This window comes from Carcharhinus amblyrhynchos, chromosome 1 (assembly GCF_965287045.1).
Source record: "Carcharhinus amblyrhynchos chromosome 1, sCarAmb.v2.hapA, whole genome shotgun sequence".
NCBI classification, from domain to species: Eukaryota; Metazoa; Chordata; class Chondrichthyes; order Carcharhiniformes; family Carcharhinidae; genus Carcharhinus; species Carcharhinus amblyrhynchos.
The window spans coordinates 114288449-114305871 of NC_137324.1; the positions used below are offsets into that span (position 1 = coordinate 114288449).

Below are 17423 nucleotides of genomic sequence, written 5' to 3' on the forward strand. Positions count from 1 at the left end.
CTATCCATTTCTTTGTGAATGGTGAAACAGAGTTGAGTGACCATGTGGTACATCCATGCTATAATTCTTATGTTCTTCATAAATTTTCTCTACACCCCTCTCCAGTGCCCCTATATCCTTTCTATAATGGGCAAACAAAACTGAACGTAGTACTCCAGGTGTGGCCTGACTAACGTTTGAAACAAGTTTATCATAATTTCTTTTCTCTTCAATTCCCTCCCTCCTGGAGGAAAAACACCCCAGTGCTTGGTTTAATTACTTATAGTCTTTTAAGTCATAGCTCTGCCTTTTTTTCATCCCTATTAAATGCACCATTTCTTTAAATATTCCTTTTTGATACATTGATAAAAGATTTTTTGAATTCTCCTTTATAATACCTGCTAATCGCTTCTTATTCTCTCTTTGGTTTTGTACGTAACTTTTCAATTTTCTTGCATTTTTTGGTCCCACCTGCCATGGAATAATCATGGGCAAGATGAAAAATTTGGTGGACCATTTAAAATTCAGACCAGAATTTCTGGTCTTGGGGCGGGCACAACCAGAAAATCCCACCCTATGTATTCTGCCTGTTTCATTTTGTGTACCTCCCATAGATCATAACCCTCCTTTTCCACATAAATCCAATACCTAGAGGTAATTGTTGGAGGGGAAGAGTCAAAAACAATTCAATCAAGAAGAATTAGTTGACCTCAGTGGTAAATTGGAATGGTGCAAAATCAAAGATCCACACTGAAGGCAGTTCTGTTGTTTATACAGCTTCGACTGTATTGCATTACATTACATAGAGTAATGTAATCTTTCAAATCGATAAAGTCTTGAACACTTGCATAATCCCAGGACTTCAGCAATGGCTTCCATCTTGTTGGTCATTCACAATAAGTTGAAGTGCACTATGCTATCAGATAGGCTTTATGTTGGACACTTGAACATTAGTCTTTCTCTAATTCTGATTGATGTCACCAGCATAAAATAATTTTTCTCTTTGACAAGATTTAAAATTTGCTGCTTGACTAATACGAGATCTGTGTAAATTGACCAAACAATTTCACTTGTTTAAGAATTGCATCAGAACAGCACATCTAATGAAGTTTGACAATATCAATCTAAAAAGATGAGTCAGAACTAGCAGTGTTTACTTCAAGCAAACTCCTTAGAGCATTATACAAAGCTTCAGATGCATAATTTAAAGTGAAAAAATCTTTAATGGGTATGAAAACAGTGGTGGGTGGAGGAAAACTTCATTTCAAGTAAAATGAAACCTGTTCCGCTTTTCAAATGTTTACACACAATGCAGCCTAATTTCAAACCAATTTAACAGCAATAGTCAGTGGTTCATTTAATTTCTCGCTTCACAGCAGTGACAGCCTGAACTCAATTTGTAATCTCATGGAAAGTAAAGCAGCAGTGTACCATGCTTTACAAAAATACAGCAAGATATAATTGAAATTGCAACAGATTAGTGGCACATGATTAGTTTTTACTTTGAATGCAAGATGCTGTAGTGTTTCTCATTGCTAATGCATATATTATTTATAGTATTGGCCATTTGTTTTAATAGGATTACTTCATAAATGATATATGGTCCTCCTTATGCTATTGACCTTTTAGATTTTTGGAATGGAAATCTAGCATGTTCTGATGGCAGCAATGTATTTCACACTTACGTCAAAAAACTCATACAGAGTAAATGTAAGATACTAATCATACTTTTTAATGTGCCAGACATAATCAACATGATTGTCACACACATACATAATGGCCAGAATTCTCCGGTCTCTCACACCCTGCTGCTGCAGCCAGCAAGAACAGAGAATTTGGCACTCAGCCAAATCTCCATTCGCTGCAGCGGAACCGGAGAATCCCAGCTGTAGACAAGGTTGGAGAATTTCAGCCATTTAAATGCCATTCTGTGAACATAAAAAGTAAAGTTTTGACCTACCGCGAAGAGTGACCCCTGATGGATGCATGCACCTGGAGGAAGAAAAGAAGAAGTCAGCTCACTGATGAAGTATTGTTTTAATTATAACAACTGTTAAAATAATTCAGTTCTAATTTTCCTCCAGCAGTACATATACTATCAAATTTAGTCATCTCATATTGTCTACTTTATGGAAATATTACTTGGTAAGAGAGACAGAAGAGTACCTACTTCCTGGCTGATTCATTGGATGAATGCACTGAGCTATATAAACAAATTCAATCCCTGTCCTGCACTACCTAATTTTGGATACAGTTCTCCTCATACTACAATTAGCCTCAAAACTCAACGATAGGAAGAACAGAGAAAAATGTCAGGTTTCTTGCTCCTAATCACCTTGCAGGATCAGGATTGTTTTTGAGAATAGTGAAGGACCACGAAAAGGTGGTTAAAAATAGGAAAAATAGAATGAGAGTAAAAGGGCAAGAATGTAAAAACAGAATAATTTACAAAAATATAAACAGGAAGAGAGTAGCAAATGTAAATATTGGCCCTTTAGATGTACAGATGGGAGAAATAATACTGAATGAGGAAATCGCAGGGACACCTAACAAATATTGTGTCTGTCTTCACAGTAAAAGGTACAAATTATTTCCCAAAAATAGAGGGTAGCTAAGAGGCTAATATGAGAAACTTATGGTAATTAATATGAGCAAAGAAATATTATTGGATAAATGGGACATTTTCAAAATGACAGATTGTGACAAGGAATGTTGCAAGGATTAGTACTGGGACCTCGCCTATTTACAATTTATATTAATGACTTTGACAAAGAGACCGAGTGTCTAACTTTACTGAGTATACAGAATTAGCTGGGAATGCAAACTGTGAAGAGATACAGACAGGTTAGGGAAGTAGATAATAAGGTGGCACATGGAGTGTAATGTAGGAAAGTGGAAAGGTATTCACTTCAGTACTAAGCACAAAAGAACATTTTTTAAAAAGTATGAAACCTGTAAATTTTGATGTTTAGACAGTCTTTGCTGAACTCAGACAAAGAATATTGGTGTAATCTGACAAAACAAATGGCAAGGTGTCAGGATCTGACTGAAAACTGGCATGTTTTTCCTCCACCGAAACAGGCAGGTTTTCTCTCAAGATCACATGACACTGTCAAAAAAAGCAGGAGGGTGTGTTTCACAGTCATTTTTGAGGAGAGTGCCCATCACCACAACACATCCATAACAGACGCCATCTTCCTGGCCGTACACTTAACTGTGGAACACCTAGGTAACAAAGACACCAATGTCAGACTATTTATTGACTCCAACTCAGCCTCAACACCATTATTCCTAAAAAACTCATCTCCAAACTTCATGGCCTAGGGCTCAGCTCGTCTCCCTGCAACTGGACCCTTAACTTTCCTACGCACCACATTCAGTAAGTTAACACCACCTCTTCCTTGGTCATCCTCAACACCAGTGCCCCACAAGGCTACGTCCTCAGTCCCTTACACCCTTGACTGTATGGCCAAATTCTCCTCCAACTCAATTTTCAGGTTTGCTGATGACACCACCATTGTGGGTCAGATCTCAAACAATGACAATTTAATTTACAGAAAGAGGTAGAGAATCTGGTGAACTGGTGCAATAATAACCTCTCCCTCAATGTCAAAAAAAAAGGAGATAGTCATCGACTTCAGGACATGACCCTCTCTACATCAATGGGGACAAAGTTGCAATAGTCGAGAGCTTCAAGTTTTTAGGTGTTCAGATCACCAACAACTTGTCCTGAGCCCTCCATGCAGATGCTATAGTTAAGGAAGCCCACCAACACTTCTACTTTCTCAGCAGACTAAGGAAATTTGGCATGTCTGCTCCAACTCTCACCAAATTCTATAGATGCACCACAGAGAACATTCTTTCTGGTTATATCACAGCCTGGTATGGCTCCTGCTCTGCTCAAGATTGCAAAAAACTACAAAGCGTCACGAACGAAGTTCAGTCCATCATTCAAACCAGCCTCCCACCCATTGCTACTGTCTACACTTCCCACTGCCTCGGCAAAGCAGCCAGCATAATCAAGGACCCTACGCACCCCGGATATATCTCTTCTGCCTTCTTCCATCAGGAAAAAGATACAAAAAGGCTGAGTAAATGTACCAACCGACTCAAAAACAGCTTCTTCCCTTCTGCCATTAGACTTTTGAATGGACCTACCTCGCATTAAGTTGATCTTTCGCTACACCCTAGCTATGACTGTAACACTACATTCTGCACTCTCTCATTTTCTTCCCTATGTACAATATGCTTTATCTGTATAGTGTGCAAGAAACACTACTTTTCACTGTGTACTAATACATGTGACAATAATAAATTAAATCAAATCAAATAAAGACACCAGCAAAGCCAGCTCACAAAGATCAGGGCACACTTTTTAAAGGGCATCCCGATTACAGGAAAACATAAACTCCCTTTCCAACCCCTCTCCACCTTTTCCTTTTCTCCTAGTACTTTGTGAACGGTATGTTTTACCTGTACAGTGCACAGGAAATAATACTTTTCACTGTATCCAAATACGTGACAATAATACATCAAATCAAAAACTCCCAAGCATTGGTGATATCTCCCTCTCACCCCTCCCCTGAGCATCACCTGCACTTCCTCCCCCAACTTCAGTGCACAATCCTTCCCATCATCCCACTACATAGACAATACCTCCCCTCCACCCTCCAACACCCGTTTCCATGAAGCACCCTCTCACATCGGCCCTGACACTGTCCTTTTGCACCGGTTGGCAGTGCCAGGAGACAGTGCCCAGGCATGTCCCTCTCCTCCAGGAGCTATACTCATCTTTGTGGCTCTGGAAGGATTCCCTCAACAGGTTCACGTCTGGGCGAACCTATCGTGTCATGTTGGTGAGGTTTGAAAATATGGTGAGGGGCAAAAATATGGTGGGAGGTCTGATGCAAATACATTAATATGAGGTTCTGACCCTTTGTGGGTATGAATCTCACAATGTCACCTGCGAGGGGCTGGGAAAAAATCACAGAACACAATCTCTCCAGAGAGAATTGCGTTTCTCAACTCTCTCCAGATTTTCAGCCTGTGTCACTGTTCTACCTGACGGTGAACGCAGGCTAAAATTCATCCCCTATACTAACTTAGCATGGAGTACGGCAAGCAATTAGGAAAGTAAATGATTTGTTTGTCTTATTGCAATGGGTTTGAAGTATAACAATCAAGAACTTTTGTTACAATTGTATAAGACTTTGGTGAGACCACACTAGATGTACTGTGCACAGTTTTGGTCTCCATATCTAAGGAAGGCTACACTTGCCTTGGGCACAGTACAGCAAAGGTTCACTACATTGCTTTCTCAAATGAGAGGATTGGACAATGATGAAACACTAAGTAAATTGGGCAGATACTTTCCAGAGTTAAGAAGAATGAGAGTTGTTCTCATTGATTCTGAAGAGATTTGACAGGGGAAACATGGACAGGTTGTTTTCCCTGACTGGGGAATCTAGAATCTGGAACATTGGCATACAGTCTCAAGATAGAGATTGGGGTTGATATTTAAGACTGAAATGACGAGAACGTTTTTCACTCAAAACATTGTGAATCTTTGGAATTTACTACTCCCAAGGGTTGTTGATACTCCATTGCTGAATATATTTAAGATTGTAATCTTAGAGAATCAAGAGATATGGGGAGCGGGCAAGAAAATGGAGTTCAAACAGAGTCAAGATCAGCCATGGTCATATTGAACTGCAGATCAGACTTGAGGCTCCCTATGCTCTGCACCTGCTCCCATGTCTCATGTTTTTACATTCTTCTGGCATATGTACAAACAATGACAATTTGGTTAAGATCATGCCCCAGCAGGAAACGGAGCTTTAAGGTAGAAAGGGTAAAGCTGGCAATAAAAGACCAACACATCTTCAAAAATAGCAGTGGTGAATACAGTGGCAAACATAATATGCTGAACCAGTTCTAGTTAGGCCGCAATTAGAATACAGTTCTGGACCCTCTAACTTAGGAGTGTTGAAAGATGATTCAGAAACCCCATAATGAGTAGCACAACATACATTGTCTAAAGTTATGCATGATGAGCTACAACTTGGACCCCATTAAACTGTACCGAGCACGAAACACTGCCTTTAGGAGAGATGAACTGGGACATAGGACTACATCTCAGACCAACTAGTCAGTGCTGAGGTATATGCTCCACACAAGTCTCCTCTTAGTCCATCCACCGCATCTCAACCTTGCAGCATACCTTTCTATGTCTTTTTCCCCTCATACAGCTATCCAGTTCCAACTTGAATGTATCTAAGCTATTTGCCTCAATCAATTCCCTGGTCGGAAGTTCCATTTCTAACCATTCCATAAAATTTCCCATTTCCCAAATGCGAGTTTTTGGTAACTATCCTGTTTTTATGTCCCAGAGTTTTAAATTCTCCCACAATTGGAAATTCTTTTATATCTATCCTACCCAACCCATTCATAATTTTAAAGACCTTGACGAGGACACCACTAAATCTTTTATTTCCTGAAGTTGAAAATCCAAACTGTTCAATCTTTCCCAATAGTTTCAGTTCTTGTACTATCCTCAGTTTTTTTTTGCATTTGTTCCATTGTTTCTTCCTTCTTGTAGTATGGGAACCACATCTGGGTACAATACTTCAAATGCCTAAACAGTGTCCTATCCATTTTTAACATAACTTCACTATTTTTTAATTCCATACCCTTGAGGGATAAATCATAATGCTTTATTAGCAGTTTTAGTTGTTTTATTGACCTGCAATGATACTTTGAATAATTTGTTCACTGGTATCTCTAGATTCCTTTGCTCTTTTATGCCATTCATTTTTTTTCCCTAAGGTGTGGGTAATGTTTCTACTTTTCTTCCCAAAGTGAAGCACATCACATTCATCTATATTGATGTACAACTGCCACTTAACAGCGCAATCTGCAAGTTTCCTAATGCCTTCTTGTAAAAAGTTGCATTCTTCCTGTGTTAGCTCTGCCTGGGTATCTGCAAATTTTGACCTCCCATACTTGTTCCTCAGAAAAAAAAATCAATCATTTGAATTATGAATAACAGTAAGCCCAGTACTAACACTTGTAGAATAATGCTCTTCAACTTCCAACAATTTGAATAACTACCCTTTGACCCCTACCTACTCTGTGCTTTCTACTTTTCAGTCAATTCACCTTTCTTGCAAATATTTTTCCCCCAACTCCACTTGCTCTCATCTTTTCATAAGCTTATTTTATCAAAGACATTTTGAAAATGAAAATAGCTGATCTATGGTGCACCAACTGTGTCTACTTATTTCCCCATTATCTCTATCAGGTTTACTAAGTCTGATTTAGTCCTTTGGAATCCATGCTGACAAAATTTTGTTATACTTTGTCCTCAAATGATCTCCAGCTACTTCTTTCAGTACAAGTTCCAGTATCTTTCCTCCTGTTGAAATTAAGCTGATTGGTTTGTAGATTCCCAAGTTTAGTTTTCCAAATTGTGTCCTATATAGTAAGATGTCAGAATGTATATGGTATGAGAGGGGGATTTGATGTACACAAATTAGTAAATTCTTTGGAAGTTGGTATACATCTTACAAGAAATACATTTGAGATCCATTTGTCAAGGAGTGCATACACTACTATGTATTTGCAAAAGAAAAACAGCAACGTATAAGCAACATGAGATTAAAAAAAAATACAGAATGCAGATAGATGTAATTGCTGCCTAAACTCCAAACTTAATTTGAAAGCAGGATGTCTATATATTTAGAATATTTTAATCTTAATTCGCATTGATACAATAATTGGGTGGTGCACTGGTATGAAAGGTATTGTGTACTGTCATTAAAGATTAACCACAAAATTCCTTTAAGAAATGTTACTCAGATTTTATCTCAATTTATTCAGATGTTAAGTGTTCAGAACCCTACATTCAATTTCTCATTCCAGACATGAAGAAAACATCAATTTGCAAGGTTTTTAAATAATGTTCCCTTTCATATTTATGTTCACTTTTTTGTGAATAACAAACAGAGGAAACAAACCCTTAAGAAAGAAAGACACTGTGCGTAACAGGAATTCAAATATCTTGGTTAAAATAGTCTATTATTTTTCAGCAAATCCATTACTTATTATTGTATAGTGCATCTGCATGCTGGTATTCTATAAAAGATCCTTTCCCACTTTTCAACCCACTAGTCAGAACTGTGGAGCAAGACTCATCAGCTTTTATTTAGAAAATGATAAAATAATCTGGCAGCACAACTAACAGAAGGAACAAAATTTGATGACAGTAGCAGAAAGTAGTTATGAGTGGTAGGAAATAGTTACATGATAAAAGTTCATCATTGAAGAAAATGAATGAGAATGGTAAAATGTGAATGGCAAATTTTGTGAATGAAGGAGTAGGAGGTTCAGTTTATAAATTGTTCTTTTATTATTTATTCCTATTCAGTTATTTACATTACATGATTATATTCTTATAGTCAAACTCCTTGTTAAGTCAGAAAGTATGGTCTCTCTCTCTCTTGCAGTTACTGAAAACTTGACATAACAACAGAAAATGATAAAACCCTCAGAGAAGACATGGTCTGAGTTAAAGTTTCATGTCACCTTTCATCAAAACTGGAAAAGTTAGCAATGTAACAGATGTTAAGCATTTATTATCTATTTTCTTAATTCCCTTGAACTGAGTGGATCTGGAGCCACATGTAGGCCTGATGAGGTAAGGATGGCAGAGTTTCTTCCCAAAAGGACATTAATGAACCAGATGGTTTGATGGTCAACATGAATACTTTTTAATTCTAGATTTTTACTGAATTCAAATTGCACCATTTGCCATCATGGAATTCAAACCCAGATCCCCCGTGCATGACCCTGGGTCTCTGGATTACTAGTCCAGCGACAATACCAATGCACCACCACCAACCCCAGGATGGTACAAAGCAAAAGGTGGTGGTAATAGTACAATAAAAGAAAACAATAGATGGATCTGAAGCACTAATGACTGTGGAATAGGATTGTCCAAAATACGGCCCACGGGCTACAAAATGGCACATCATGCCTCTCTATTCAGCCTGCAGACTCACTGTTCAAAATATAGATAAGCTAAATGAAAGATCATGCATGGAGCTGCTCCTCTAATCAGAAGTCACTTCTTTCCTTTGTTTGCTGCTGATAGGTTCCTAGGCATGAAGGTGAGTGGCCATTGTGCATTCTCTTTCCACCTTCGGTCATCTTCTCTCTCATTCTCCTGTGCAGGTCCCAGCCACCTAAAGGCGCACAGGGGTCAAAATGATAGAGCGGGCTCAGGTCATGAGGAATGGCAGAGTTGCAGCAACAGCACCCACATGCCCAAGGCAGCTGCAGTCTCAACATGATGGAGTGACGATGAGCCTCTTGCTACCTTCACACTCATCCTAAATTCCTCCTCAGAGGTATAATGTTCAAACGTTGCAGGCCTGGGTGGGAAGTGAGAGGGTGAGGTGAGTCAAGTAAGTGTGAGAACTCTGAGACTGCAAGTGAGGCGTCCACACACACTTTTCCCTCTTCCTTCTCCCTCCCCAAAATCCTGGAATGCAATTTGCTTCAAATTTCCATTTTATGTGAATTCTGCTGAGCCTAGCTCAGAGTATACACCACCAGAGGTTGACACAAAGCTAGCATTAGTTAAATCCAAATCCGTTGTTCAGTCCCAATCTCCACCTCTTCCCTCGTGACTTGGACATGGGGGCCTAGTTTGTCTCTCTAGCTCTGCTTCTAAGCGAAAAGGCAAAAACGATTTTATAAGTTAGCTCAACTGCTTGACACTTTCTAATGATCATTTTTATTAATTTTATCAAATTATTACTTTGATATTGATTATTTTTAAAGTTCATATTTAATGTTGTGCCAAACCTCATCTTTCCAAATGGAATGAGAAAGAAAATTGTAATCTGGCCCCTCACATGAAAAGCTTGGATAATCCTGCATGTAGAAGAACCACTACCAGCAGTTGTTTTCCAAAAAAAACAGAAAAGTGATTATGACCTGTTGGAATCAACATTGAGTCTGGAAGACTGTAAAATGCCTACTTAAAAGAAGCCTCTTATCTAGTTCTTCATTCTGCAAGTTTTCTTTGCATCTTCTCTCCTGGTCTAGCCCTTCTCATTAGCTTCTTAACTATTCTGCTTCTTTTTTCCTTTCATTTGCAAATCGTTTGGTGATAAGGCATGATGTCAAAGAACAAAAGAACAAAGAACAACCCAGCACGGGAAACAGGCCCTTCGGCCCAACGAGCCCGCGCCGCCGCATCACCCTACACCTATTCTACCCTGCATGTCTACGAATGGAACCCCTAACTTAGCCAGATTCAGGGGAGAATAGTGTCAATTTGGTAAAACCAATCAGCCTAAGAGCACATCTTTGGGGTGTGGGAGGAAACCGGAGCGCCCGGAGGAAACCCACGCAACCACAGGGAGAATGCGCAAACTCCCACAGACACAGGCCCAAATCCATGTATCTGCACAGCTAGCAGTGCTAGTCACCGAGCTGTTGCGGCGCCCGTCTACCGGTCCAGGATCAAGCACACACACCGACACGAAGTACTAGGCCACTCCCGGAACTTCCAAGAGCAGCCCACGCACGACCCACCGTGTGCATGCCCCTCGTTTGACACGAGGTGGACCTCCACCTGCGGAATAACAAGACAAAAACGTTAATCTTACAAGCCTGCTTTTCCGGTGTCTCCCGAGGTTCTAACCTTATTTAATAGCCCCTACCATAACCCTCCGTCCTCATTTCACTCATGTGTCTATCTAACTGAACCTTAAACGAGTCCAACGTTCCTGCCTCCACCACCCTACTCGGTAGCGCGTTCCATACCCCCACAACTCTCTGCGTAAAGAACCTTCCTCTCACTTCCAAATTATACTTCTCTCCCCTCACCCTTAAATCATGACCTCTCGTGTTTGTACCCAGTCTAGGGAGCAGTCTCTCACTATTAACTCTATCTATTCCTTTCAGTATCTTATATACCTCTATCATGTCCCCCCTCAATCTCCGTCTTTCCAAGGAGAATAGTCCCAGTTTCTCCAACCTTTCCTCGTAACCCAGCCCCTCCATGCCAGGCAACATGTCATGGGAAGTGAACTGCTACAGGGTCTGCATTTTGGATGAGGGTTGTGTTGATGATGCAGTCCTCAGCAGTTCCCGTTCCATTTTTTTTTCCCATCCCTCCACATTGTACCTCCTACCCATTCATTTTCTTCTCCACTTTCTGCCAATCCCTCACTCCCAGCCGTACAACGTTTTTCCCTCTCTGAACAATCCTCTACCTTTGCTTCTTTTTATCTGGCCCCCCAGTCACTCATTTCACTTTTAATCATCGACTCTCATCGCTCCACCATACCTAATTTCTTCCTTCAAAACCAAGTGTTGCCTTTTATTCACCCTTCCTATATTTCCCTCAAAGACACATTGTTTGCCTTCACAATTCAACTTGTTTTTTTTAAATTGCGTTCAATTTAATTCTGTTAATTAGAAAAACTGTCTGTCTTTGCTATGTCTGCCTTTTTTCTTTTTTCCCTTGGTCTCATAGGTTTTTGAAATTATAATCTTTGTCTCACTGGAATGAACTATTAGCATTATCCTTTTTTAACTAGCAGCTGGAGATAATTAGCTGCCCTCAAAATTCAATGGGTATTTATTTGAAACTACAAGTGGCATTATATGAAGAAGACAATTTTCCCCCACTGGGTCGCCCTCTCACATTCTCTTCATCTCTGACATTTCTAGAATATGAAACAAAGATATAACAGGTGTGTTGTCAGAACATCTCACTTTTATGTACATGCACACAGGAGGCACAGTTTTAACACAAACATTTCATTTTGAAAAAAGCTAATGGAACATTGGCTTTTATCTCAAAGTGGTTTTAATTCAAAAATGTAGAAGTAATGCTTCAGTTGCAGAGCCTCGAAGAGACCCAATCCAGAGCACTTGTATTCAGTTTGGGTGCTGAACCTTGGGAAATATATTTGACCTTGGAAAGAATACAGTGCAGATTCACCAGAATATCAGAGTTTATTTGATTATTTGATTTGATTTATTATTGTACATGTATTAACATACACTGAAAAGTATTGTTTCTTGCATGCTATACAGACAAAACATACTATTCATAGAGGAGGAAATAAGAGAGTGCAGAATGTAGTGTTACCGTCATAGCTAGGGTACAGAGAAAGATCAACTTAATACAAGGTAAATCCATTCAAAATCTGGCTCCAGCAGGGAAGAAGCTGTTCTTGAATCGGTTGGTACATGACCTCAAACTTTTGAATCTTTTTTGCAATGTTAGAAGACGGAAGAGAGAATATCCGGGGTGCATGGGGTCCTTAATTATGCTGTCTGCTTTGTTGAGGGAAGCGCAGACAGAGTCAATAGATGGGAGGCTGGTTTGCCTGATTTTTATTGCAGGAATGTGTTATAAATTTATTTTATTAGACTCTGAACATTTGTACATGTAAGTAATTTATGATTAAGCCAATTAATTCTGTACATCAATTTGCTTTCTGTTTCTGTAAGACACAGCTGGCGTATAACTGTGTTGCAGTGGTTTTGATCGTAGCATAGAAAGTTACAGCACAGCAGTGATGATGGTGGACTTCCAGCTATTACTAGATTTCCAGCATCTTAATCTCACTCATGCCACTGGCTGGGGTGCCACCAAATGGATTGAGCCACATTCACAACCTCTTGTAGTTCCTTGAAGTCTGGGCAGAGCAGGAGCCATGCCAAGCTGTGATACAACCAGAAAGAATGCTTTCTATGGTGCATCTGTAGAATTTGGTGAGAGTCTTGGCTGACATGCCAAATATCCTTAGTCTTCTGAGAAAGTAGAAGCATTGATGGGCTTTCTTAACTATAGCGTCGGCACGGGGAACCAGGACAGGTTGTTGGTGATCTGGACACCTAAAAACTTGAAGCTCTCGATCCTTTCTACCTCATCTCCATTGATGTAGACAGGGACACGTTCTCCTTTACGCTTCCTGAAATTGATGACAATCTCTTTTGTTTGTTGCCATTGAGGGAAAGATTATTGTTGCTGCACCAGTTCACCAGATTCTCTATCTCATTCCTATACTCTGTCTCATCATTGTTTGAGATCTGACCCACTACGGTGGTGTCATCAGCAAATTTGAAAATCGAATTGGAGGGGAATTTGGCCACACACTCATTAGGTGTATAAGGAGTATTATAGGAGGCTGAGAACACAGCCTTTTGGGGCACTAGTGTTGACGATGATCATAGAGGAGGCATTGTTGCCTATCCTTATTAATAGGTATGGAGAATTGGGGGTAAATAAAGTCAAGATACAAATCAACCAGGACCTAACTGAATGGTAGAACAAGGTCAGGCTGCTAAATAGCCTACTCCTGTTCCTGTATTTTATTTTTATCCATTCAAACATTACCCCTGCAGAGTATTTCAAATTTATTTTCTCACTTTTCTTCAAAATCTTCAGAAATATTTTAAAAAAGACCAAGATACCAATGCAAAAATATTCCTTCATGTAGCTGACTGAACACTTCCTGTGAAATTCCATAAACTCAGATAGCACTATTCAAATTCAGCTCAAGAAAATGCAATTATGATCAGAGTGACTCATTTCAAATGGTAATACTTATTGTTGTATTATACAAAAGAAAGAAAATGTCACCTTTCCCCATATTAATGGCTCATCTTGACTTATGAGTTGACAACTAACTGACTCTCAAGTATCTCTGACCTTAGGTCTCAGCAAAGCCTCTTGCAACATTCTCCTTAAAATCCTGCTTGCCCATGCAGCATTCTGTTTCAAAGGCCCCTTGGTCTGTCAACCTGTATTCACAATCCCTATTTTAAGTCCCTTAGTCTTAGTCATAAATGGAATCAAAGATTTTCCAATGGGGTATTTTTCAGTTTCTTAGATAATGAATAGTTCATGGTTTGCAGTCTATTAAAAAAAATCCAATTTAGCTCATCATCAGTCTCAAGTAACCATTGCACCAGTGGTTTTAAGCTAGTTTGAAGGGACCGTGCTTTTATTTTACAAAGATAGAAGTAATTTTTTTCCAAATGATTTCTATATTAAAAAAACAAGGTCCTAAAACAGAATAGAGTGTATCTTTCTGTAAGTACATACATGGGCATTTGCATGTTAGAATTGGGCTCAGATGTGATGACCCCCATGGTGCAAAAACCTCCTACTTCAACTATTTATGACCACGTGAGTAACATACAGGATTGTAACATTTTCTCACCAGAGAGGATGGAAGTTAATTGCAAATTCAAAAAGACAATTCAATTTGTTTTCTTTTTCTCTCAGGTATCAGTATCTGACTCTGTCTCAGAATCACTGCAGTTATTTTTAGTCTGTCTCTGTTAATTCCCAGATCACAGTAAAAAGTCTGACAACACCAGGTTTTAGTCCAACCTGTTTATTTGATAATATACTCGCAAGCTTTCGGGTTAGCCCCTTCGTCAGGTGAATGGAGAGATCACCAAAGAAAATATTACAAAATGATATGGGAAAGTAAAATGTTGTGTTAACACGTTAGTGCTGAGTCTCTTGTTGAAATAAAATGAAGCCATGTTTTTTAAAAGTATCGTTCCAATGCACAATCCTCATTTACTAATGCTGGGCTAGAGGGTCACTGAAAACAATATCAACTTTCTCCGGAGTTTGTTTACGTATAACAGTAACTACTTCCATTCATGTCTATTCAAAATAAACTAGCAGATAAATGAAACTGGAGTATAACAGACTTCGTGTGTTTATCCGTTGGGGAATGGATTGAGGGAATAAGTCAAAATAATCCTTGAGATATTGTTTTCGTAGCAGTGTATCAGTGCTGAATCAACACATCCGGTTCAGTTTCCAAAACAAAACAGCTAGACAATTTATATGACAATGCCCACCCTCATCACATCGAACCATCTTTTCCTCTTTTGACTGATCAACATTACGTATCATATAACTTCTCTAAAATAGTGATCACCTCTTTACGTTTAAAACATATGAATGGTCCCTGACGGTGCGGTTTGCAGGTATTTGTGGTACTGCGGGTAGTTGTCACATGCACCACAGCCTCGCACACAAGTGTGGAAGCGAGCACCTCTCTCAAGACACCCACACCGGGGGTAACCTATCCCGTCGGAGCGACAAGCAAATTGTGTAGACATATCTGCAGAACAGCTACCCTTGCATATTAAAAAAATCTAAATTCATGAACAAATATGTGTTGCTCTCAGAGGTAAGGTCAGATCAGCCTTCTGACTCGGGTCGCGCAAAAAGCACGGTAAGTTTCTTGTTTAGAAGGTTTTCGGCGGCATCCCAATATTGTTGAATTGCCTTTTTACAAATGATTTCAATGTAGCACCTCCCCCACATTATTCATCGCTAACCATTTTGGCAGAAACAGTGCAAGGAGGTCCTCGCTCAAATGTGGGTCCCACCAGTTAATGCCAGATATTGTGAAGTGAAGTAATAAGTTTTTAATAAAGTGTAAAATCGAGTATGCATTTGAATATTCCTAATTCCGGAGATAGGATGTAAACCTGTGTGTGCGCGCGTGTGTATGTGTGTGAGTCCATGTTGCCCTTTTAAGCTGGGTTCAAAGACAACGGCCGATTTGTGAATGAACGGTAATGACAAACTATTCAGAAGTCCACAATTCGGTTACTTGGTTTACTGGGAAGGGAAGAGCAGCCAAAACGCAAATCAAAAATTAAACATAAGGAGGATGGGTGTTACTTAAGTGACAATGCTGCCTGCAATATCACACTGCAGTGTCTCTGAAACTTAGGCGATTACAGCGTTGCCTCTGATAAATGAATGGGAGCAATTTGTAGTGACTTTCGCTTCAGAACAGTAAACGCTGCTGGAACATGTCTAACAGACCATTCATGATACATCAAAAGAAGATGCAACAGAATTTCTTATAAATTACCATATCCCCAAATTATAACAAATTCGTGAAACTAGTTACAGTGTTTGCCCATCTTCAAGAGCAAATCAGATTCTCAATGTATTCATTTCAGTCGCAGTTTTGGGAAACTCTCTGAAGTGCTTTACATTTTTATTCGCAATTGTCTGTCGCTCGTTATTATTAGGCAGGTTACTAAAATTATCATAATACCAAAGAACTGGATACTTCACTAAAACCTAAACGCGTGTGGCAAGGGTAGTAAAATTGATGATTTGATCCGATAAATGTTGTGGAAAGGAAGGCACTGTAAAGTACAACACTCAATAAATATTACATGTACTAACCTTCACTCTGCTGCGGCAAGGTTACAAAGCCGATCAACACAGCAGCAGCAGCAACAACCCAAAGGCTCAAGTCATTCATGATGGTGATTCGGCATGAAGACAACGTCTTGTTATTTTCGTTTCAGGCGAAAGCCGGTGGACAGGCACTTGCAAAAGATATATCCCAGATCCTTGATGCGGTTGAAGTTAATGCATGGGAGGGGGGGTGAGGGGGCATATAAATAAATCAATGACTTTTCTCTGAGAGCACTTGCAAATTGTGGCTGTGCCAAATATTTTCATGTATCTGCGGATCCTGCTTCCAGCACGCTGAATCCTGTTGGGGGTTGGACTGAACTGCAGTTGAGGGTACTGGTGAGTTTGGGGAGCAGGGAAAATCGGCGCTGATGTCCTCTCTGCTGCTCTCTCCTGCACCAGCTCGCATTTACCTTTTTCTGCACAGTGTGAACTTCACTTTGACACCATCCGACACAACTCCGTACCCCCCCAAAAAAACTGTAAATAAAATAAAACTCCACACAAAATACTTTTTTCCGCACCGAACACAATCGTTCCTCAAGTCATTCGAGCAGAGATTTCTCTACGACGTATTTCTCACAGAAACTTTGTTTTGAGGAGGGGGTGGGAGATATTTAAAAAATGGTATTTGCCTCAGCAGCAGCAGCCGGTGCCTGGGCTATAAACTGGCGGCAGGAGTCTCTGCACGAGCTGGGGGCGGGAGTAATTTCTTTTCTGCTTTGAATGCAGCTGGTCCGGTCTTCCAAAGCCTCCCGGGGCTGTGGGGTGATCAGACCAAGTAAGGGGAAGGGAAGGAGGGCGGTGAGAGATAATCCCTCGAGCCCTGAGAAGAAGTTTGGGAGGTAGGAGAAGTGCTGGAGTTGTGACAAAACTCGCAGTTGCTACTTGGTAACTGGGATACATTGGGCAGAGGCCGGGATTCCAGCGAGTCACGTGGATGTAACCCGATCCTCTTTCGCTCTCCCCCTTCCATTTACTCTCCTGCTTTCGGGGCAGCTCTCTCTCTCTATGTCCCTCCCTCTCTTAAAACAGGAACAAAAAAGTTTATCCAAATCCCAACTATTCCTAGCATTACGTGGAAACAGCTGCAGTAATTTAGTCAAAAGAACCAAGTCTCCTCAGACAATTCACAGAGCGTGGTGATGTGTGAGAAATCTCAGTT

The 17423-nt window shown here is 40.0% G+C and overlaps 1 protein-coding gene across 2 annotated transcripts in view; it reads right to left on the reverse strand.

Moving 5' to 3' along the window:
* The window catches only part of fras1 (Fraser extracellular matrix complex subunit 1), a 473019-nt gene extending 455882 nt beyond the window's left edge, over window positions 1-17137 (reverse strand). For both annotated transcript variants that reach the window (XM_080191292.1, XM_080191285.1), the window contains exons 1-2: window positions 16244-17137; window positions 1940-1971 (exon numbers count right to left, since the gene is read on the reverse strand). In XM_080191292.1, coding sequence (XP_080047418.1) covers window positions 1940-1971; window positions 16244-16322 — 111 coding nt within the window. In that variant the 5' untranslated portion in view covers window positions 16323-17137. The remainder of the gene's footprint in view (window positions 1-1939; window positions 1972-16243) is intronic.
* Between the last annotated feature and the right edge of the window lie 286 nt (window positions 17138-17423).